Consider the following 21185-nt stretch of genomic DNA (forward strand, 5'->3'; position numbering starts at 1 on the left):
CGAACACTTAGAGTTGAATCAATTCTTCTCACGTTTGTTTCAATAAAACAAAAGTCAAAGTCAGCAATGTCATATGTGACTGAAATTTACAATATACCTGCGAGGGCATTTGCTCATAAAAGTTCGTATTAAAGCGTGTCAATGTATTTGTTTTAAACGACTTCAATGAGTTCCTCACAATTAAAATACCTGAGACGCGGAACCATTGTTACAGTGGTTGTTTCAGTGGGGGCAGAATTAGTCGCCACACTTTACCGACAGGCTCGCTCACATGAATGGAAAGATATTAGCTGTAGAAGCCTTGACTTAGGAATGGAAACTGGATGTAAAGATTTCCGAGTTCGCATTTTTAGTCGGTACCTGTTGATTTAACGCCGGGAGAGTTTCTCCCTTTATTCAACTTTAACGTGTCTGTTTGTTTTTGTGTGTGTGTAGAGCGGAGGCTAAGTTAGTTAGCTCGCTGCTAGCCCAAAATCTACCAGTCAGGCTAGTTAACGTTAACATTTCCGATACTGTCGAGCTAGTCAAATCTGCTCCAAAAACACAGCAGAGATGATTGAGACTATATTTGAGCTCCCGGTGGAAAAGCAGATATTTTATGCTGTGCTGGGATTTTCGTGGACAGTATATTTATGGGAGGCATACCTTGCTTACAGACAGGTAAGTTAACCATTATTAGCGAGCATCAAACTCAAAATGTATACTTTTTAAATGTGTTATATTCGAGGAAAATACGAAAACGAATCCGTGTAAGAAGCTAAAGATAGGCTACCTAAAACGTGTGATTTTTGTGCAATTTATAGGTTTTTGCAAGACATGACATGTAGCGTATTTGTTCTCTATACATGTAGAATGAAAGTATTTATATAACAGTTGACTTATGACCTTGAACATATTTAATATTGTTATAAATGTGTATTGAGTTTTTTGAGGAATAGCCTATGTTTGGTTAATTTTCACATCAGTTTATATTAAATCAGAGTTTGAAGTTGGCAGACATGTATGTTGCACCTTCTAATAAATTATAAATAGTAGAAACAAATATACAGATTTGTACTTTCTGCACTGTACAAATGGCTTCTTTGTTTTTAAGTTGGGTGCATTTCCTCTAGAAACAGGAATTGAGACACCACAAAATGCAGAATAGTCAAAAATCAGTATCAAAATCTAATTTATTGGTCGAGTATGTTGACACATTGGAGGAATCTAATTCTCAGTAGTTTTTGGTGTATTTAGGCACAGAGCCATCACATTCACTGGAGGGTACAAAATACAGATCAATTAAACAAATATGAGCAAATTTAGACGTACAAGTATAAATGGGCAAGACAACAAACTATCCGTAATCAAGTCAAGTTTGTTGCTATTGTACATACAGTGTTGTAGTATTGGTAGTGCAAATAATGCTGGAATAAATGTGGTATAAATAATGAGTGAAAAGTTTAAATGAGTGTGATATAAATGTAGTGGTGGGACAAACAGAGAGGATGTTTCAGTAAAGAGAAAGAACGAAAGTCACTGTAAATGTTTTGGAGCATTTTGTTAAATTAAGTACATTTCCAAAGTTGCTTTTATATCTATTAAAAGCCCGAAAACAAATTAAGATATTGAAAGGAAGTTAAGTAACAACATACATGTGGTTTTATGTGATGGTCAGATCTTGCAAAGTTAGAATTAAGAGCTAAATCCTGAAAAGGATTGACATAGATCTAGATTTGTGAGGTAGTTTATTGATTTTATTTGACTAATATCTGATAGTGTTTGACTCAAGTGAATAATCTCTTAGATGTCCATTATTATCTGTGATAAATGAATTTAGATTTAACATTTGTGCTGATCTTTTTCCTCTCTGCAGCGGAGGATATACAGATCGATAACAAATGTGCCACAAGAGCTGGGGAAGATCATGGATTCTGAAACATTTGAGAAGTCACGTCTTTATCAGCTGGATAAAAGCAACTTCAGCTTTTGGTCTGGACTCTATTCTGAAAGTGAAGGAACGGTAAGATACTCACTAGACTGACACACATAGAAAACTTTCTCCTTACACCCCTTTTACCATCAGTCTAGTTATTGAGGGTGTAATGATGTAAGTGGGTTGTCCAATTAGAGGGTCAAGGCTGAACTTGTCTTACATTGTGTTTAATGGATATAGAATAAGAAGGACCTCGTTTTCTTGTGTAAAAGGGGTATTGTTAATGTTGCTAAGTGTCAGTGTCATTCTTGTTTTTATGCTACATATTTTAAATGTTAATTCTGAAAACCACTTCTTTTACACCTCGTAGCTGATCCTGCTCCTTGGTGGAATTCCATTTCTGTGGGGCGTCGCCGGCTCTTTGACAGCTCGCTTTGGATTCGGGCCAGAGTACGAGATCACACAATCCCTCGTGTTTCTCACGCTTGCCACCCTGTTCAGTGCCTTTACTGGACTTCCCTGGAGTTTGTACAACACGTTTGTCATTGAGGAGAAGCATGGCTTTAATCAGCAGGTACACAGGCTGACCGGCGCTCACTCTGTGCTTTCTCAATTCTGTTTGTCTTCTTTCTTTATATTCATGTCTGGTCTTCCTCTTAGACGTTGGGGTTCTTCCTCAAAGATGCTGTAAAGAAGTTTGCTGTGACCCAGTGTATCCTGTTGCCTGTGACCTCACTGCTCTTGTACATCATCAAGATCGGTGGAGACTACTTCTTCATCTATGCCTGGCTCTTTACCCTGGCTGTTTCTCTAGTGAGTGCTGCATTCACCTTGCCAGCTTTAATAGATCTGTTGGTCGCTCAATAATCATGCTGTGGTTAGTTGTTTGGTACTTCCAGTCGCTCATGATGCATCTCCCTCTTCTCAGGTACTTGTGACCATCTACGCCGATTACATTGCTCCCCTGTTTGACAAATTCACTCCTTTACCAGAAGGGGAACTCAAGACAGATATTGAGGCAATGGCCAGAAGTATAAGTTTCCCCCTCACTAAAGTTTATGTAGTTGAAGGTAAAGTAATAATCACAAATAAAGTCTACTCTTTCCTTGAGCTACATGCCTTTTTCATTGTTGTTTCATGTTTCTGTTTTAGGTGTCATTATTATTACTATTTTTAAAAAAAAGTTTTCCGTGTTTCCAGGTTCCAAGCGTTCATCGCACAGCAACGCGTACTTCTATGGGTTCTTCAAGAACAAACGCATTGTGCTGTTCGACACACTGCTGGAAGACTATTCCCCTCTCAATAAGGCTGGAGAGCCACAGCCTGAGCAGCCAGAGAGTGACGAGACGCCCAGTGAACCAAAAGCCAAGCCCAAGGTCACAAAACCACAAAATTTATTCAAACTTTAATCAGAAAAGTTCTCATCGTACTGATATACTGTAAACCAGGGTTCCCCACTGACATTGAACAGGTTTCAAAGTTTGTGGCCATAAGAAACAAACACTGTAAGTTTTACGAATTAAAGGTTTTCCTTGATTCTACTACACCCAAATGCATTTGGTGTTGGCCTCTGTAACATCTAATTTTGTTGACCATACTTTCCCCCAAATTTTGCACATTTTTTCTGCTTGAATTCAACCTGAAATAATGCCTTGAAAGTGATTTTATAAGTTAAAAGTCCTAGAATTTAAAGTCATTTAATGTGTCAGAATCTGAAATTGCAATAGTATTAAATGCATATATATATATAAATATATAAATAAATAAATAAACTGTTTATCTTGAGGATCACTAGAACAACTGGCCAGAGAGTTTGGAGGATACTTTTGGTCACCAATCAATTTTTCTGTCAAAACCACCTTGTAGTGATTGTAGGGATCCCTATGACTCTATTATATGATTGGTTTTGTGTTGTCTTACTGCGTAATCCAACAGTGTTGTTCTCTTCAATACTTTCATAGAACAAGAAACAAGGATGCAACAACCCCGAGATCCTTGCAGTCCTGGGTCATGAGCTGGGCCACTGGAAGCTTGGCCATACTGTCAAGAATATCGTCATCAGTCAGGTGATGAATTCAATCCATTGAGAATTATTTTCCTGACAGTCTAACTGACTTTTCCTTTAAAACAAAGCAACAAGTTGGCCTGATTACAACTGATCACATGCAGACATTGAGATGTTTTGCTCACATGCAAATAACATCCGCTGACTCTGTTCTCTCTGCAGATGAATTCCTTTTTGTGCTTCTCCCTGTTTGCTGTTCTGATTGGACGCAAGGAGCTGTTTGTAGCTTTTGGCTTCAATGACAGCCAACCTACATTAATAGGCTTGATGATTATCTTCCAGTTCATCTTTTCCCCTTACAATGAGGTGACTATGGGATTCCATTAGCATTGTATCAGTGTTTTTGAGGTTTTACTATTTCCCTCATTTCACTCCATCATAATTTACAGAATAAATGTAGACTTTTATGTTTTATTTTGTCTTTGCAGCTCCTGTCCTTCTGTCTGACAGTCCTGAGTCGCAGGTTTGAGTTCCAGGCAGATGCCTTTGCACGCGGCATGGGCAAAGCCTCAGAGCTCTACTCTGCTCTCATCAAGCTCAATAAGGACAACCTGGGCTTCCCAGTGGCTGACTGGTTGTTCTCCATGTGGCACTATTCACACCCTCCCCTCCTGGAGCGCCTCAGAGCACTGGGCAGCATCAAGCAGGACTGACGGGGCTGGAAGGGGGAGCGACGACCACTGCCTCCTCCAAAGGGCCTCCGCAGACCGCTCTTGGACCTGTGATGCACCCCGGTCTTTTTCTACCCATCTGCCCCCCCCCCCCCCCCATCTTGTTTTATCTTCTTTTAGTAATTTCTTTACATGCCATACTTTCTGTTTTGTTCCCTTTGAAACTTTGTTTTACACAAAACCAAAACATATCAGCACAAGGCAGCCTAAAAAAATCTTTCCTGAATTAAATTTTCTGCTGTTTCTTTAAGTAGAGACACCTAATTATGCATTTGCTGAGAGCAATCCATCTGGGCAATGTGTGTTTAACAAAAGCTATTGTCAGCGCACAGGTCACATTTTGCAGATTGGCCTGATAGTTTAGTTTTTGAAATTATTTAATTTCTGCACAATTTAAGTGTAACTTTGTTCTTCTGTGTGATTCTTAAAAGGAAAATTGCAAAGAAAACATCCAACTACTAAGAGCATAAGAGTATTTTTTTTAAAGAACAGCTTATGAACTACTTTAAAATTTTTGGTTGTAAATGTCAAAAAAGAGGAAGAAGTTGGGCGGATCACCCTTATTCATGACAATGCTTTCTGCAGGCACACAGGCCAGAATATGGTATGTTCCTCAAGTGCAACCGTTGCTTATTTAGCAATATGTCCAGACAAGGTCAAGAGTGTACAGCAAAGAGGAACTATGTAGATGCTTTATCACAGTGACAAAATGTGAGTGCCTCAAATTATCTTTGTCTTTATTCTGAACATTGACACCATTATGAAGAGAGCAGTGCAGAAATTTTCATTTGAAATTAGGTTAGACTTGTGATTTTCATTTTTTACACGCACCGGGGGGCATCTTGTTTTACTACTTCTAATGCACTTGCTTGCTGAGAAGGGTCCAACTGTACCTGTACATATGTAACTTTGACGAGTAGAGTAATGGCGTATGAAGTGAATTGTGAAAAATGTTGAATGTGGTTTGAAATTTTAAGTTGATATGGTGTTTATCTTAGTTTCTTCTCTTGATTTTGGGCTGGAATGAGCCCAGAGTTTCCTGGCAAGCAAAGTATATATATATAGGGGACTTGGAAGGAGGGGGTCTGTGAGGTTCCTTTCACCACATAAGCCAGTGTTTGGTTTGTTCAAAGAGGGGAGCATATACTTTCTTTGCAGCGTTGAATAAAATCCTTCAAAGCATTCCTCATATTGTGGTGTTTTTAATTTTTTAAATATACTTATTAAATAAGTTGAATTTCTAAGCATGACAAAGTTTCATGCTTTATTTAGATCTTAATGTGATGACTTTCAGTGAAACATTGTGATGAGTTTTAGGTTAATGCCAGCAGTAATGCAATAAAAGGTATTACATGTATTCATTATTATTATTAATGGATGACACATACTATGCATGGATGCATTTGTTCTCCTTGTTGCAAAAGACTTTACAGCCATAGAAATATGGTTTACATCTATGGACTTGAACATGCAATTTATAATCCTCATAATGCTTTATAATATGTGGATTCAATTGTAACATGCACACACACACACACACACACACACACACACACATATATATATATATATATATATATATATATATATATATATATATATAAAGATTTTAAAAAATCTTATTTGTTGCCTTTTAGGATGTTTCTTCACACGACTTTATATTATTTAGTTGATGGCCCTAAAACAAAACTTGAAAAAAAATTATAAGAATAAAATTTAAACAGCCTGGTCCATAAAAATTATTTGAACAGTCATTTAGACAAAAAGAGGAAGCAGGAAGTTATTGGTTCAGACAAATCAATGCAATGCAATGAGAGACAAATATTCAAATAAGTTAAAAATAAGTACAGACATTATAAAAGGGCAAATAATTTGACCTCAGGGAATTTCATTAAATATATTTCGGTAATTACAATGTTGGTGTTTATAAATCAAAATCTGAACGTCTGATGTCAACGTGAGGTAACCATGGCAGCAACAGCACGTAGACAACGTGCGGTATCATCACGCTGTCCAGTTTGAGACCATACCATTACGGGAAAGGTGAAATTGTGTTTTTGACTTACAGTCTATTTAATTACATGTTAGACATATAACATCGTATTTAGCAACATGATGCAATAACGTATCATTACATGTACTGAAATTTAATCACGTTCCTCTTTAGACCAAAATGATGCTGGTGTAGTCCATGAATGATGTAGTCACCCCCGTCAGGCTCGTAATGGCGCCGTCCTGTGGCATATTTTCGAGGACAAGGGCAAGTCTCGCTGTCAGTGCTGTTTGTGTATATGGGTACCAAACATGGCGAGATTTTTGAGGCCTAACATCAGGAGTTTTGTCACCTCACAGCTGAGAATGTCGTCTGATCAGGTAAAAATCTGTCCTGTGGGCCCATGTACCGGTCAAAACGCCGTTTATTCTAACCGCCATGCTGTTTTTGTGTGAATAATTTCAGAGGAAACTGCCCAATTATTTTGGGTAACTGAAAGCCTGTATGACAGAGAGGTAAACAAGTGTTACTGGCGTGATTATAGGTCGGAGAAATGATGCATCTTTAGGGCGAGCGGATTTACAACAATGTCCAGGATAAATTAGCAGAGGTGATAATTTCAACAGTCACCTGCCAAACCACTTAACTCAGAAAATATTTCAGCTATATGAATTGGTTTGCCCTCCGAGGTTTGTTGTGGTCGCTTTGTTGTTACACAATCAGTTTCTAGTTTGTTCCAAATACCTCTATTATAACCTGGCAAACAAAGAAGCCCCTCTTTTGTGTAATAAACACAATCTTAACCTTCAGAGTAGGTTGGTTTTCTCTTCCATCATCTACATTTTGCAGCCTTAATATCACATGACCAAGTCTTGATAACAGAAGAGAGAAATTACCTTTTGAATTTGTAACTTTAAGCAAATGTCTCTTGAAGAAAAGCCTTAAGAGTGAAGCCCTAACAAGGTGCTTATTTGTGGCTGAATGTATATACTAGACATTTTACCTTTTGGACTTTCCCCCCGCCCCATCTTAGTTGGGTGAGCTGGGTAAAGGCGCAGGAAAAGGTGGTGGAGGTGGAGGGTCCATCCGAGAGGCAGGTGGATCCATGGGGAAAAAGCAGGCTGCTGAGGAGGAAATGTACTTCAAGTATGTATAACTTTCTTTTACAGCACTTAATTGTGGATTCAAAGTATTAGTTCTATTTATAATTTTCCTCTACCATGTCTCCATCACCCCTATCTATCCATCTGCATGTAAGACGTAAGGAGCAGGAGCAGCTGGCTGCGTTGAAGCAACACCACCAGGAGGAAATTGACCACCACAAGAAGGAGATTGAACGCCTGCAGCGTGAGATCGATCGCCACAAGGGGAAGATCAGGAAGCTGAAGCATGACGACTGAGTGAAACCTTCCCAAAAAAAAAAAAAAAAAAAAGAGTTCCAGTTTTCTCACCGTCACAGCCAAACACATTAGTAATCACTCAGATTGCTGCATGCACTGTGTCACCAGGCCAGTCATGGGTGTGTGGATGATTGTTCTGTAAAAGCTTGAAAGTAATTAAACTGTTCATGAAATGATTGTTGTTTTCATGGCATACTGTTACATAAGTTGTACTTTTTCATTCAACTGTTTGTGTACAGTTACAGTACAGTGTGCTTTAAATTGCAGGCAAAAGGCAAATGTGGAAAAAAAAACAACTTATCTTTAATGCTTCATATGGCAAAATCAACACATCTTCTGATGTTTAAATAAATGTTATGTGGTAGCTTTATCTGTAGGTTCTGGGACAATACTCGACTGACAGAAAATTTATCTCCAACAATTTGATAATTGATTAATTATCCAAGTCACTTATCAATGAAAAATATCAAACATCTCAGTTCCCAATATGAGGATTTGCAGCTGTTTTGTTTGTTTGTTTGTTTGTGTGTTTTGTTTTGTTTCATTTACCTGTGCCAAATTAATATCTTTGGGTTTTGAACTGTTGGTGCAATTTGAAGACATCACCTCTTGGACTCTTGGAACTTCTGATGGACATTTTTCACTTTTTTTCTGACATTTCATAAACAAAACAATTGATCAATTTTGAAAATAATTGACAGATTAATTGATAAAGCAAATACTTCTTAGTGGCAGGCAGCTCTACATTTTTTTTATATGAAAAGGTGAAAATATGATCTGAGAGGGAACTTGGCTGTCCAAACAACACAACTGATTGCTAAAAATAAATCGCGTTCACAAGTTCACCCATAAACATAAATAAAGGTCACATGCAGTAGACTTCCATGCAAAATTACAACTCAAATGTGCAGTATCAGCTTAAAGACATGAACCTATATAAAGAATGGCATTTTATGAAGGTATGTTAACCATAATATACATTCACTGAGCACCCTATTAAGAACACCTATGCAATCTAATGCAGTCCAATACAACAGCTCTGTCATAAATTCTACTTTTACAGAGTTTATATGTTTTTGGTTTTTGTTGACATTGACAGAAAGGTGATACTTCTATTAATCCCCCCCCCCATTTTGTTTGAATCTAAGAATGTAAGCACAATGAATTAGAGAAAGGTACTTGCCAAAGTGTTATTTAATTTAAACTGCCCATCAATGTTTGAATTAATTTCATAATTACAATAAGATAAGCCAAATATTATTTGTAAATTAATATTATATGCCTTTTTGAAGAATGTCCTTCCTTTGTTTAAGTAGCATTTGTTGTACTTGAGCCATTATTTTATCATTGTATATTGTTTGTGCTCCATATGTGATCATTGTCTTGAGTCAAAATAAATGAAATGAAAACTGTCTTATAAGCAGCTAACGTTATATGGCAGAATGGTGCATTCAGTAGAAAATATGTAATAATTATATTGATATTAACTCAATATTGGTAAGGAAAACAATGCTTTAACAGAAAGCTCCAAGTTTAAATCTCACAACAGAGTGCATAATGATCTGCTGAAGAGCGGGACACGGATCCATGAACTTATGGACTGCTTGTAGAGGACGCTGGTTTGACGTCGTTGTAAACGAGAAGAAAATCTCCCTAAAATTATTTACTTGTTGGAAAATGTATTAGAAATGTAAGAACAATCACATTTAATTCCCTTCTCCCACTGGTGGCGATGGAGCATTTTTGAACATTTCACATCCAGCGAGAAAGAGACATTAATGTCGTCATTTCCGCCTGCCCCTGCCTTTTACCACGGGCAGCCCCGTGTATCTTTCTTTTCGCACATCATGGCGGACCGGTTCAATAAGGTGTGTAGCTGCTGCGGAGTCATTATGTGTTTTTGATGCGTTTTGGTGGACTAAAAATCAGTGTTTTGTCGTTAACCTGCTGTGGGTTACTAAAAGGTTACTTCGTATGGTCGTTGTTTTGCTTTGTCTTTGCGTTTGGACTAATTTTTAATGCTTTTTAGATACAGCTAGCCGTAGCTCAGTGGACATGCCTTCATCATGGCAGCTTCTCTAATAAGGCAGCGGCGTTAGCGAGCTAGCTAGCTAACTTGCACTTGATTCTCGATCATGGGTACATTATGTATAGGAGACAAACCTACGATAATTTGTTGGATGCGTATATATTTACTACATATCTTTTAGACAGACGTGTCATACTTAAATGGCCACGCAGCGTTTTATATGTAGTCGTAAACTCAGTTAACGTGTCCGCATGCTTTGACGTTGATAGCTAACGCTATAACAAAACCGGTAAGTTGCCATGTGCTTGTTACCATGAGCCTATACTTTAATTTTTAGTGTCAGTGGCAGACTCGATGAAGTTTTAAGGTCACACTTGAATTGTAATGTTTATATTGTAAAGTTTGCAAACATGAAGTCAAACCAGAATGCTTCAGTATAGCTGCAACAGTTCTTGCTCAGCAGTGATGAGCACTTTATCCCGAAGCTGATCATCTATTGATGAAACAACCTTTACGGATCTGACTACTGAGTTGAGTCAAGAACGTGTTGCGCAAGCTGAAGCTTAAGACAAAGATTCTTAAATTGTAAAATCTCATTCTCTGTTGGACATGCCTCCATTTTGGGAGCTTCTGGCGCTAGATAGCACAAAGTCGAGGCCCGGTCATGTGTACATTTTGGGTAACAGACAAACCCACGATAATTTAAGATGATTATACATTAAAAACGTGTTTTTTATACACCTCTATTGTGCATATATGGCCACCCACCTTTTTATATGTAACTTAGTTGTAAGTAAAGTTAACGTGTGAGCATGCATTGACATCATAATTTAACAGGTTCATAGAGGCAGCATTGCATTTCTCAAAGTTTTCAGTAAGCCTTTTTCAGTAACAGTGAAAGCTTGAAATATATAACTGTTAGCCCATGCAATTTCACCTTAAGACTTGACATAGCCACATCAAAAGGTGCCAGTTACTGACCAAAATTTGAAGCACCAGTCTTAAGTTTATCAACATTACTGTTCCTTTCAGGAAAGCCGACATTATCCTGATTTCTGGTCAAATATATTAACAATATTCCTTTTTCTTCTTAATCCTGCAGGTTCTGCTGCTTGATGGCAGGGGCCATCTTCTTGGCCGGCTCGCTGCCATCGTGGCCAAACAAGTTTTGCTGGGTATGTTTTAAATTAAGGAATGGTTTGTGTAAATGTGAATGTGCTGAGGCCATGCCAACGCTGTCTATAGCTACCAAACAGCACATTTTAGAGTGTGAAGCAGTAGTATTGCTTCAAACTGTCCATGATGATTAATTATCTGCCTTGATTGAGTTTAACGACCATGAGAAAACTCACATGCACTACCATCTGAGACGGGATACTGACTATTGCTAATATAACTTTTTTTGTTTCTATTGCTAAATTGCTGTTTTTTTTGTTTTAAGGACACAAAGTGGTGGTGGTGAGATGTGAGGGCATCAACATTTCCGGCAACTTCTACCGCAACAAGCGTGAGTAGAATCTGTCCATCTTAAAGCCCCTGTACCCCATTAGTTCATCCACACAGGTGTTTTCACTTATTTTGCACCTATTTGGGTAAGAGAAATTATACATTCATAATTATTGGTTCATGACATTTGACATGTAACTCCAGCATAGTTCTGCCTGACTTGTATCTGAGCAGAGGTCTGATTAGCCAGGATAAGTGAAAACACCTGTGTGGGTGGGTATGAGGATCTTGAATTTATTTCCATTTTCCTTTTGTGATGTGCTTGTTGTCAGTGATGCTTCAACCCTAGTATTCGAGTTTAAATGACCATGAGAATACCTTACATGCACTACCATCTGAGACATCAGCATTACATACTAAAATCTTTTTGCCAATACCTGCGTTTTTAAGTATTTGCAACTTCACTTAAAATGGTTTCTGTATCATGTGCCCCTTCTACAGTGAAGTACCTGGCTTTCCTGCGCAAGAGGATGAACACCAACCCCTCTCGTGGACCGTACCATTTCAGAGCTCCCAGCAGGATCTTCTGGAGGACGGTCAGAGGTGAGAATTTAGCACAATTCTACACATGCACAAAACAAGATGTCCTTACACCGAGGATACCGCAAGATTATCCCCTGAGCTCAAATGAACAATGCATTACTTTACAGTGAATTCAGTTGATGTAGAGCCTCACCGTAGTTGAGAAGTTGACTGTCACTTAAGTAGTCTAGATTGTTCTAGAGTATAATTTGCTGAACTCGGTTCAGCTCTTCATAAGTGTAAGCTGCATGTAAAGCATTGATCTGATTGACCTCAACTGAGGCGTACAATACTTGTGTTAAGTGTTTACTTAAATGTTGCTGAGGTGCTCTGTTCTAGTAGTGGTTCTCAAACTGAATCATAAGACCTAAACAAAGTTCAAAATGTGTAAATGGTTAATGTGCATGATTCCTCTGTTGTATTGAAAAAGTTGACATCTTAAGTGGGATGTTTATATTCCTGTTGCCTTTTTTCATTTGACCCAGCACAAGTTGTTCCTTGCTTGACAGTGATGAGCTCTTTTATCCCGAAGCTGATCATCCATTGATGAGACAAACTTTACGGATCTGACTACTGAGTTGAGTCAAGGATGTATGCTTGTGCTTGGTCAAATGAACATTTGATACAGCTGATGGTGGTTATTTGAATATATATCGAACTTACAAGAATCCTCATCTAACCAGGAATGCTGCCCCACAAAACCAAGAGAGGCCAGGCTGCTCTGGAGAGGCTGAAGGTGTTCGACGGTATCCCCCCACCCTACGACAAGGTGACTGACGTTTAGCAACCAGGGCCGTATTATTTCCATATTCTGTATGGCCTCTACATTAGGCTTTAACTGCTGTCGATGATGAGCATTTTCCAATCCTTACCTACCTTGTTTGAATATTGACACTGAAAAGAAATACTACCTGAGACATGCGGTCCTGCCATGATTTGGACTGGTTGTTTTCTTCGGAATCTAATTGGTTTCTTTTGTTCTACAGAGGAAGCGCATGGTCGTCCCAGCTGCTCTTAAGATTGTGCGTCTGAAGCCCACTCGCAAGGTGAGCCTCCTAATATTTAGTGCTAATGGCTAGATGAGGTTTTAATGTCACGTCTACTGACTTGAATTGTAATGTTGACATTGCAGTGAAGTTTGCAAACTCAAATGAACTCAAATCAGAATGCTTCAATTTACCTGCAACAGTTCTTACTCAGCAGTGATGAGCTCTTTTATCCCGAAGCTGATCATCTATTGATGAAACAACCTTTACGGATCTGACTACTGAGTTGAGTCAGGGACATGTTGTGCCTCAAGTTGAAGCTTAAAACAAAGATTCTTAAATTATGTATTTTATAAAATCACATCCAAGGTGGTTTTAGACCTAAATTACTACATTTTGAGAGATCTGATACAGTACATTCAAATTTTGCTTCATTATAAAGACCTTTTGAACACCGTTCAGTCTTACATTTGCTTGTACTTGATTGTTAAACATTCTGACTTTGTTTCCCCTTCAGTTCGCTCTCCTTGGGCGTCTGGCACACGAGGTCGGCTGGAAGTACCAGGCTATCACAGCCACCCTTGAGGAGAAGAGAAAAGAAAAGGCTAAGCTCCGCTACTCCAAGAAAAAGACAGTGACCAAGCTGACCAAGCAGGCAGAGAAGAACGTCGAGAGCAAGATTGCAAAATACACAGACGTTCTCAAACAATATGGAGTCCTTGTCTGAGCTGGTGTCCTCTGGCCAATAAAGAAACATAAATGTTTATAGAAAGTGTATTGACTTACTTTCTTTGTTACTGGGAAATTGCACTTTGGTTTAAATAAAGTGAGCTATTTACTTAGAAATGCCAGTAGTTACATTGACAATATGAATATCCTGTAAATCAGATCTTGCAGTGTGGGGTTACGTAGACAGTACACTTGCAGCAGCTGTGATGTGCACTCCAGGGTGCTGTCTGCAAAATATGGACTGCAAACAATTGACTTCACAAACCACCATCATAGGCTACTTGGGGACTCTCATAAGCCTAGCTTATTACTTCAAATCAAATTTAACCATGCAATTGCTAAGTACGTATGACTGACCACATTGATGTTTTCTTGAGTTAAGGTGCACTAATGTATACAATTACATTTGAGACCTAGGAGCACTTTGGTCACACAGCTTTTCCTTCTGTAACTTGTGTGTGTGTGTGTGTGTGGGGAAAAATGCGACATGCTATTTCTACTGCAGAAGGACAAATGTGAATTTGCATAAACTGCTGAATAGAATCTCCTTAATTTGCCTGGATCACAGAAATAACAGGTTTATATAAGCTAGAGACATTTCTGTAACTTTACAGAAGGAGAAAATGAGGAACAAAGGACATAATTTAGTCATGCATGAAGGGATTTAATATTTCTTCTTTAAAATTAAATGAATATCAACAGTACAATGAATTCTAAAGCCTCTAAGCTCCTGTAATATATGGAGATAGTCATTCCAAGCCTCAAGACCAAACATTTTGGAAATGTGACACTTGCTCAGGTGAATAATTGAAGTTTGATATCACACATGGACTAACAAATATGTTATGCAGTATATAGAGGATTTAAAAGAATGAAGAAGGAACCAAGGGCACTATTAACTACAGCTTTAAAATCATTTTACACATTTACGTTCTTTCATCTTTTTTCTCTTCATATTTGCCATCTGCGCCTTTCAGTGTTCCATTTGTCACCATCTGCCACAGCAATAGTGAAAGACGAGAATAGATTGGATTTTTTCAATGTTATTTGACCACTATAGTAAATACTATAGTTGCTGCAGTATTTTATTCAACATCTTTATTTTACAGATCAAAGATGACTAGACAGTTGATAAGATTATCACTGCACCACTGTGGTATTCACTAATATCAACTTAACACAACTTAATTTAATTATTTGTTGAACTCATTAATTAATCAAAACGAGGTGCAGTGTTGAACTTCAAATGTGAGTTTTTCCCCTACTGCAGTTCAACCTTCATACCAGCAGAGAGCAGTGTCATACTTCATGTGGGATCATTTGTAGAAATTCTCTACAAAATAATCATCAAAACAACATTTAGGTCTCATTATTAAAGGTATCAATTAAGAATAAAGTTAACAGAAGTTAACTGTTGATAAGCAAACCAGTGTTCTGTACCAAAAAAGGGAAAAATAGCTTTCAAATTAATTGAATGTCTCAGTTTGATCACCAGAGTCGAGATAAAAAAGGCTATCACGGGTATAAAAAGAACAATCTCTTCCTTTCTTCCTGTCTTACAGTTGTCAGTATTGTACTAAAGTGTGTACTAGTGTGTAATACTTACCATTAAATATGGCACAACATTGCAAGAACATTGCAAGAACTTGCAGAAATGTTTCAGAATAAATGTCTGGACAGTCCAACAGTATTAATGTCAGTCTTTGAATATTCAGATTGAATTTGATGGAAAATTAGTTGAATAATGACATATAAAACACTGCTGAAATGGACTTTCTAAGCTTCTCACCAAAGTGTTCAGGCAGTAATCATACTGTTCAGGACTTTGTTATTGGACTTTTTGAGGTAGAATATATCCTGGGCAGCTCGAAATAATCACAGCAACTTCACTGCACCTTTGTACTGAAGCGACCGACTCTCCTGGGAAGGACTGGGCTGCCTTCAGTGCCCTTTTGTTGAGTTTGCTGTACTTAAGATAGGACAGGCTCTGAGGTTATTACCAACCAAGTCAATCCCTCTTTTCAACAGTGGTGAGATTTAATTTATTTTTTAAACCTTGTTCTCATTTCATTAATCATCAGTGATCCAGTGTAGAAAAAAATCTGACTTTTACTTTAAATGGATTTAAAGGAGCTGGTGAGAGATGGTTGACAAGGTAAAATGCATTGTCCCCTGTGGCAGCATACAATAAAACATATGTTTAAATGTAAGCACTGAATTGACTGCGTAGGGGATAAACATGAATTGTGTAGGGCAGTGGTTCCCAACCAAGTGGGTAGCTCCCAGTCTGAAAAGTGAAGCCAATGTGGAACTGTCTTAAACCTGCATTCTTTCTAATGGCCATCAGGGGGCAACTCCACTGTTTCCAAAAAGAAGTCCGTTTGTATAGAAGTCTATGGGAAAATGACCCTACTTCTCACTTGATTAATTACCTCAATTATCACTTTTTTAATGGGCTTATGGTCTCGATCACTAGTTTCAAGTCTTCAATACAGCATTCATTTTGTAAATCATGGCTCCATTTAGACTAAAATAGACAATAAAGTGGGTATGCTTTAGGGTGTGGCTACCTTGTGATTGACAAGTTGCTACCACAGCAGTGCATGAGGTGCTGTAGTTGGGCCATAGACTGTATAAAAATAATGGACGTAGCCACCATGACGTCACCCATTGATTTGTGGGATCCCGTTTTCAAGCCTGGATTTTAGCATTTTGACCGTCGCCATCTTGTTTTGTGATGAGAAGTGACCATATTTGGATGAGAGCGTGGAGCTGGGGAGGAGCTCCCCAGGGTCCAACTGCAGGGTCACGCAACGCCATGGTAGCAAAGGAAAAGGAAAGTGTTTACTAAGGTAATAAATCAAGTGAGATGTAGGACTTCTATACAGACGGACTTCTTTTTGGAGCCAGTGGAGTTGCCCCCTGCTGGCCATTAAAAAGAATGCAGGTTTAAGGCACTTCCGCATTGGCTTCACTTTTCAGACCCAGAGCTTGCTGCTTGAGTTTGAACCTGGGGAGCTCCTCCGCAGTGCCACACTCTCGTCCAAATATGGTCACTTCTCATAACTTCTGGCTCCAAAAAACCAAGATTCCGACGGTCAAAATGCGAAACTCAAGGCTTCAAAACAAGAATCCACAAGCCAATGAGTGATTTCACAGTGGCTATTTTTATGCAGTCTATGCTCCCAACCTTTCTGGCCTGTGATCTCAGAGTGATTTTTCTTTCTCTTTTCTCTATTCTAGACCTAAAAAGGAAAAAGAGTCCAATATTTCACAAGAAAATCAGAAAATACAAGAAAAGGTAATCAATTTGGTGGAAGAGAAATGTGTTTTCAGTGCTTTTTATCCTTTTAATCATCCTGTGACCTCAACAGACTGACTACGCTTACATGCACACTAATATTCCACTATTATTCTGAATATGACAATATTCCGAATTTGATACAGGTCATGTAAACAGCATATTTTGTTTGGATATTCTGAATTAGGCCTTATTCCCAAAGCAGCATTGTCCGATTAAGACGTGGGATATACCGTTATTATTCTGGTTTTAGGAGCATTCTTTTGACATGTATACAGCACATTCAGAATCTGCATCTCATTTGAGGTTATTTTACTGCACTTTGCAACACACTGCCCTTTTGCCTGTTTACCCCTGCACAGGCAAAATGACATATACTGGAGCAGGAAGGCAGACAGAGGAGAGGAATGAGAAGAGAGTGGAGAGTGGAGAGCTGTTCAGGGTGGGCTGGAAAAACAGAGCACACCTTCTCCATGACGGTGATGGAGGGGATTGGTCATTATCCTGACATGCAGCCATGGACTGATGGTGACAACTTGGTGTGATACACTAAAAACACTCAGCAGTGTAGAAAACATAATGGGACAACCTAGGTACTGGATGTGCCTGTAACTATAAATTTATAATATCAGTCATATCAATACCACTTATAAATATCAGGAGCTCAACCATGTTTTTCACCTCACTGGTTTATGTCACAGCCTGCGGAGATCTTCTGATTCCTGTTCCCACTGGAGCAGAGGAAAACCCTGAAAACCCTCTGCATGTAATCGGGAATATTAGTGGAATGTTCATTTTCATTAGCCATGTAAACAGCTTAGAAGGAATATTGTCTTTTTTGGAATAAGGACAAAAACTAGAATATTTTGTGCATGTATATGTAGTGAGATCTTTCTGAATATGCACTGATCAGCCACAAAATTAAAACCACTGACAGGTGAAGTGAATAACATTGATTATCTGGTTACAGTGGCACCTGTCAAGGGGTGGGATATATTAGGCAGCAAGTTAACAGTCGGTTCTTGAAGTTGATCTGTTGGAAGCTGGAAAAATGGGCAAGCATAAGGATCTGAGCAACTTTGACAAGGGCCACATTGTAATGGCTAGACGACTGGGTCAGGTCTTGTTTGGTGTTCCCAGTATGCAGTGGTCAGTCCCTACAAAAAGTGGTCCAAGGAAGGAGAACTGGTTTAAATAACCATGAGAAGGAAGACATTACATGCACTACCATCTGAGACATCAGCATTAAATACTAAAATCTTTTTGCCAATACCTGCATTTTAAATATTTGATAAATGGATTCTGTATCACGTGCCCCTCTACAGTGTAATACCTGGCTGTCCTGCACAAGAGGATGAACTTTGCCTTTTTCATTTGACCCAGCACAAGTTGTTCCTTGCTTGACAATGATGACCTCTTTCATCCCGAAGCTGATCATCCATTGATGAGACAAACTTTATGGATCTGACTACTGAGTTGAGTCAAAGATGTATGCTTGTGCTTGGTCAAATGAACATTTGATACAGCTGATGGTGGTTATTTGAATATATATTGTACTTACAAGAATCCTCATCTAACCAGGAATGCTGCCCAACAAAACCAAGAGAGGCCAGGCTGCTCTGGAGAGGCTGAAGGTGTTCGTCCCCCCACGCCACGACAAGGTGACTGACGTTTAGCAACCAGGGGTCATATTATATCCACATTCTGTATGGCCTCTACATGTGGCTTTAACTCTGCTGTCTATGATGACAATCTTCCAATCATTTTCATTTTTCTACAAAGGAAATGCATGGTTCCAGCTGCTCTTAAGATTGTGCATCTGAAGGCCACTCACAAGGTGAACATCCTAATATATTTAGTGCTAATGGCTAGATGAGGTTTTAGTGTCACACGTCTACTGACTTGAATTGTAATGTTGACATTGCAGTGAAGTTTGCAAACTCAAATGAACTCAAATCAGAATGCTTCAATTTACCTGCAACAGTTCTTATTCAGCAGTGATGAGCTCTTTTATCCCGAAGCTGATCATCTATTGATGAAACAAGCTTTTACAGATCTGACTACTGAGTTGAGTCAGGGACATGTTATGCCTTAAGTTGAAGCTTAAAACAAAGATTCTTAAATTATATATTTTATAAAATCACATCCAAGGTGGTTTTAGACCTAAATTACTACATTTTGAGAGCTCTGACAAGGTACATTGGAAGTTTTCTTCGTTATAAAGACCTTTTGAACACCATTCAGTCTTACATTTGCTTGCACTTGAATGATAAACATTCTGACTTTGATTTTGTTTTCCCTTCAGTTCGCTCTCCTTGGGTGTCTGGCACACGAGGTCGGCTGGAAGTACCAGGCTATCACAGCCACCCTTGAGAAGAAGAGAGAGGGGAAGGCTAAGCTTCACTACTCCAAGAAAAAGACGGTGACCAAGCAGGCAGAAAAGCACATTGAGAACAAGATTACAAAATACAGATGTTCTCAAACAATATGGAGTCCTCATCTGAGTTGGTATCCTCTGGCCAGTAAAGATACATAAAGGTTTATAGAAAGTGTATTGACTTTTTTTTCTTTTCTTTTTTTTTTTTTACAATCAATTACAATTTTTGTGACCTCAGTGGGGTTTTGTTTGTTTGTTTGTTTGTTTTTTCTTTCTTTCCGTCTTTCTCACATTGTTTTATTTGAATGATTTTCTAGACCTGAAGAGGGAAAAGAATCTAGTATTTCATGAGAAATAAGCAGGAAAATTGGTTGAAAAGTCAAAATATAAGAGGGCAATCAATTTTTTTTCAGGTTTTTTTTTCTTAGCCTTTTAATCATCTCGTGATCACCTCAGACTGATCTTAACTTACTGTACAACAATAAGTGCTTTACTGTCTGTGCTCCAATGTTAAAGAAAATATAACATAGAACTTAATCTGTTTTTTATTGTGTAAACCCTTGTTGAGATCACTTTGCAGTTTTCCGCATATCTGCTGACTCATATAAACCCTTCTCACAGGATCTTGTGCAAATTAGCTTTGACTTCTTTTTAAGTTGGTCTGTATTCTGAGGTCGCCTCCTCATTCCCTTCTTGCCTTCTTTCTAATCTTATTTCAGCGTTATAGACCATGTGTGGGGAAGATTTTTTTTATAATTTACCAGAGCATGACAGCTTCAGACCCACGATGTACCTGCTGTTTGTTGGATTCTGATACTGAGACAAATGCTGGAGATGTCCTTTAAAAACCTCTTCATGTACCCGCCTCAACACTTCCTCCAAGCACCTTGTGATGTGTTACAGTGATTAGTTGCACGCGTATGGGCATTGTATTTGTTGTATGGAATTTCTAATCTCATTTCAGCATTAAGGACCATGTGTAGGGAAGATTTTTTTTATATATAATTTACACAAGCATGACAGCTTCAGACCCACCATGTAGCTGCTGTTTGTTGGATTCTGATACTGAGACGAATGTTGAAGATGTCTTTTAACAACAACCTCTTCATGCACCTGCCTTAGCACCTCCTCCAAGCATCTTGTGATGTTTTAAAGTGATTAGTTGTGTGTGTATGGGATTTGGTTATCTTCTTGATTAAAGCATATGGTGTATGTAGGATTTCTTGTATTACCAAAAGCTGGCAAGACATCCTATACTTTCTATGTTTGTCTCTGTCTCATAGATGTACTATAAACACACATGCTCCCCTAAAAGTGGGCCCACTGAGGATCAGGCGGGGGGCTAATCTGCTGCCTCTCTACCTGTATTAAGAAGGGATGTTGTGTCTCCAGCAAACAGATGGGGAAATCACTTTAACTGCTTCAAAAATGAGATTTTTGGATGATGCTGCCTGCAGAAGATCGCTCTCTAATCACACCATCTGAGACAGATTGAAAAGACCATGATTGTCTGAAACTGCTCCTGCAGGCCTGGCTTATTATGGGCTTCAACAATTATAGACATCCTCCTCCTCTTATTCCTCTGTGTGGCTGTTGTTTGGTGTTCAGTAGCAGGAAGGGGGTGCTCATCTGTGTGGGAGATATATAACGTGGTCTTTTGTAAATGGATTAGATTTAAAGTCGTGCTGACA

General features: G+C 38.6%; 3 protein-coding genes, 7 non-coding genes and 1 pseudogene across 10 annotated transcripts; all 11 read left to right on the forward strand.

Annotated features, from left to right (window-relative positions):
* Positions 1 to 218: 218 nt before the first annotated feature.
* zmpste24 (zinc metallopeptidase, STE24 homolog) lies at positions 219 to 5833 on the forward strand. The gene is made up of 9 exons (XM_044374018.1): positions 219 to 660; positions 1856 to 2002; positions 2286 to 2489; positions 2576 to 2728; positions 2844 to 2985; positions 3116 to 3291; positions 3877 to 3981; positions 4143 to 4286; positions 4409 to 5833. Exons 1-9 carry the CDS (start codon positions 553 to 555, stop codon positions 4631 to 4633), a joined length of 1404 nt encoding a protein of 467 aa, XP_044229953.1. The 5' UTR covers positions 219 to 552; the 3' UTR covers positions 4634 to 5833.
* Positions 5834 to 6890: 1057 nt separating this feature from the next.
* atp5if1b (ATP synthase inhibitory factor subunit 1b) lies at positions 6891 to 8220 on the forward strand. Its single transcript, XM_044374733.1, has 3 exons — positions 6891 to 7024; positions 7678 to 7790; positions 7903 to 8220. Exons 1-3 carry the CDS (start codon positions 6956 to 6958, stop codon positions 8042 to 8044), a joined length of 324 nt encoding a protein of 107 aa, XP_044230668.1. The 5' UTR covers positions 6891 to 6955; the 3' UTR covers positions 8045 to 8220.
* A 1587-nt stretch (positions 8221 to 9807) lies between these two features.
* rpl13a (ribosomal protein L13a) lies at positions 9808 to 13853 on the forward strand. Its single transcript, XM_044374734.1, has 7 exons — positions 9808 to 9912; positions 11176 to 11248; positions 11515 to 11580; positions 12021 to 12122; positions 12785 to 12870; positions 13088 to 13147; positions 13605 to 13853. Exons 1-7 carry the CDS (start codon positions 9823 to 9825, stop codon positions 13812 to 13814), a joined length of 687 nt encoding a protein of 228 aa, XP_044230669.1. The 5' UTR covers positions 9808 to 9822; the 3' UTR covers positions 13815 to 13853.
* LOC122999112 lies at positions 10531 to 10606 on the forward strand. The gene has a single exon (XR_006407634.1). It is a non-coding gene; the product is annotated as a small nucleolar RNA SNORD50 (small nucleolar RNA).
* LOC122999109 lies at positions 11366 to 11447 on the forward strand. Its single transcript, XR_006407631.1, has one exon. It is a non-coding gene; the product is annotated as a small nucleolar RNA Z195/SNORD33/SNORD32 family (small nucleolar RNA).
* On the forward strand, positions 11844 to 11924 carry LOC122999110. The gene has a single exon (XR_006407632.1). It is a non-coding gene; the product is annotated as a small nucleolar RNA Z195/SNORD33/SNORD32 family (small nucleolar RNA).
* On the forward strand, positions 12605 to 12681 carry LOC122999116. Its single transcript, XR_006407637.1, has one exon. It is a non-coding gene; the product is annotated as a small nucleolar RNA SNORD50 (small nucleolar RNA).
* On the forward strand, positions 13299 to 13375 carry LOC122999114. The gene has a single exon (XR_006407635.1). It is a non-coding gene; the product is annotated as a small nucleolar RNA SNORD50 (small nucleolar RNA).
* Positions 13854 to 17921: 4068 nt separating the features above from the next.
* On the forward strand, positions 17922 to 20757 carry LOC122998390 (annotated as a pseudogene).
* LOC122999117 lies at positions 18519 to 18595 on the forward strand. The gene has a single exon (XR_006407638.1). It is a non-coding gene; the product is annotated as a small nucleolar RNA SNORD50 (small nucleolar RNA).
* Positions 19110 to 19187, forward strand: LOC122999115. The gene has a single exon (XR_006407636.1). It is a non-coding gene; the product is annotated as a small nucleolar RNA SNORD50 (small nucleolar RNA).
* Positions 20758 to 21185: the final 428 nt, after the last annotated feature.

The sequence above is a fragment of the Thunnus albacares genome, chromosome 15 (genome assembly GCF_914725855.1).
Source record: "Thunnus albacares chromosome 15, fThuAlb1.1, whole genome shotgun sequence".
Taxonomy (NCBI): domain Eukaryota; kingdom Metazoa; phylum Chordata; class Actinopteri; order Scombriformes; family Scombridae; genus Thunnus; species Thunnus albacares.

Excerpts from the sequence above, each read along its gene's own strand:
- zmpste24 (XM_044374018.1), top strand. The coding sequence starts at position 553 with ATGATTGAGACTATATTTGAGCTCCCGGTGGAAAAGCAGATATTTTAT. Across the intron at positions 661-1,855 it reads CATACCTTGCTTACAGACAG|CGGAGGATATACAGATCGAT; the intron begins GTAAGTTAACCA and ends TCCTCTCTGCAG. Across the intron at positions 2,986-3,115 it reads TAAAGTTTATGTAGTTGAAG|GTTCCAAGCGTTCATCGCAC; the intron begins GTAAAGTAATAA and ends CCGTGTTTCCAG.
- atp5if1b (XM_044374733.1), top strand. The coding sequence starts at position 6,956 with ATGGCGAGATTTTTGAGGCCTAACATCAGGAGTTTTGTCACCTCACAG. Across the intron at positions 7,025-7,677 it reads TGAGAATGTCGTCTGATCAG|TTGGGTGAGCTGGGTAAAGG; the intron begins GTAAAAATCTGT and ends GCCCCATCTTAG. Across the intron at positions 7,791-7,902 it reads GAGGAGGAAATGTACTTCAA|ACGTAAGGAGCAGGAGCAGC; the intron begins GTATGTATAACT and ends TCTGCATGTAAG.
- rpl13a (XM_044374734.1), top strand. The coding sequence starts at position 9,823 with ATGTCGTCATTTCCGCCTGCCCCTGCCTTTTACCACGGGCAGCCCCGT. Across the intron at positions 11,581-12,020 it reads CAACTTCTACCGCAACAAGC|TGAAGTACCTGGCTTTCCTG; the intron begins GTGAGTAGAATC and ends CCCCTTCTACAG. Across the intron at positions 12,123-12,784 it reads CTTCTGGAGGACGGTCAGAG|GAATGCTGCCCCACAAAACC; the intron begins GTGAGAATTTAG and ends TCATCTAACCAG.